This window comes from Mus caroli, chromosome 7, assembly GCF_900094665.2.
Source record: "Mus caroli chromosome 7, CAROLI_EIJ_v1.1, whole genome shotgun sequence".
NCBI lineage: Eukaryota > Metazoa > Chordata > Mammalia > Rodentia > Muridae > Mus > Mus caroli.
In genome coordinates this window covers 143149725-143151134 of record NC_034576.1, presented here as the reverse complement: position 1 = coordinate 143151134, position 1410 = coordinate 143149725, and the positions used below count along the sequence as shown (strand labels likewise).

Genomic DNA, 1410 nt, shown 5'->3' with positions numbered 1-1410 from the left:
AGGGGTGTGAGAGCAGGGGGCTGGGGAGACTAGATCTGGGGGAAGTTCTAGTATGCCTACTGTAAGCAGGACGTGGAGACCTTCAGACAAGTTTTAGCCCTGGGACAAGTCTTGACCCCTGGAAGTTTATTCAGAGGTACCTTAACAGTCAACTAGTCCTGAAGTAATTTGATACTCAAGGCCTAAGTACCGCCCACTTCAGTATCCAGCCAATTCCCCACAGTAAGGCCCTCTGGAGACTAACCCACCAACAGGAAAAGGAAATTGCTAGAGAAAGGGCGGGTCTACAGAACCAGGATAGCAGCAGCCATCCTCCAGACGGGGCGATTGTTCCAGAGTCAGTACCATGAGCCACAATTCTCAAGCCTTCTTGCCCACCAATGCCGGACTTCCTCCAAGCTATGAGACAATCAAAGAGGAGTACGGGGTGACTGAGCTGGGGGAACCCAACAACTCAGCTGTTGTGAGGACCACCGTGATCAACATGCCCAGAGAGGTGTCGGTGCCTGACCATGTGGTCTGGTCCCTGTTCAATACACTCTTCTTCAACGCCTGCTGCCTGGGCTTCATTGCCTATGCCTACTCTGTGAAGGTGAGTGTGCTAGAGGGGGTGGGAGGGGATGGTGGTGTAAGAAGGTGTGTGTGAGCCTGAAGCTCCATCTACTCAGATGGCACCAAGGTGTGAGTGTGGGGTCCTTTCTGTAAGAAAGTGTGTGTGCACCCTTCCTCTGTGTGTGTGTGTGTGTGTGTGTGCGTGCGCGCTGTCTGTCTGTCTCTGGTGTTGGAGACTTTCTGATAGTCACAGGATGAAACTGCCTGGGGACTCTGGGGCCAGACTTTCCCCACCCCTTCACCCTTTAGACTGGGGCCTTAATCTGTGTGGAAAGTGGGGTATGCAGCGAATGCTGGAGTCTACTGTATAGTTTGTGTTTGTGTGTGTGTGTGAAAAGAGGGGAGGGTTTCCTGACGGGAGGAAGTGAGACAGTGGGCAGGGAGCATTGGGGAAATGGAGCCAGAGCACCTGGCTCTCAGCTGGCCAGCTCCAGGGCTCCTTACATCTAATTTCCTTCAGTCTAGGGACAGGAAGATGGTGGGCGATGTGATTGGAGCCCAGGCCTACGCCTCCACTGCCAAGTGCCTGAATATCAGCTCCCTGATCTTCAGCATCCTTATGGTCATTATCTGCATCATTATTTTCTCTACCACCTCTGTGGTAGTCTTTCAGTCGTTTGCACAAAGAACACCCCATTCTGGATTCTAGCTGCCCTGTGCTTCACGGTCCACATCTGCCCCGCCCCCCGCCCCGCCCCCAGGCTCAACCCTCGACCCTTTACCCTACGCATAAGCAAATGTTACCTTCACCTATCTGTCCACAGTGGATTCAATAAAGTGCACGGGGTGGCAACTCTG

At 53.2% G+C, this 1410-nt stretch overlaps 1 protein-coding gene across 1 annotated transcript; it reads left to right on the top strand.

The window, feature by feature from the left end:
• The first annotated feature begins 234 nt into the window (after positions 1–234).
• LOC110298553 (interferon-induced transmembrane protein 2) lies at positions 235–1410 on the top strand. Its single transcript, XM_021167874.2, has 2 exons — positions 235–592; positions 1073–1410. Exons 1-2 carry the CDS (start codon positions 347–349, stop codon positions 1259–1261), a joined length of 435 nt encoding a protein of 144 aa, XP_021023533.1. The 5' UTR covers positions 235–346; the 3' UTR covers positions 1262–1410.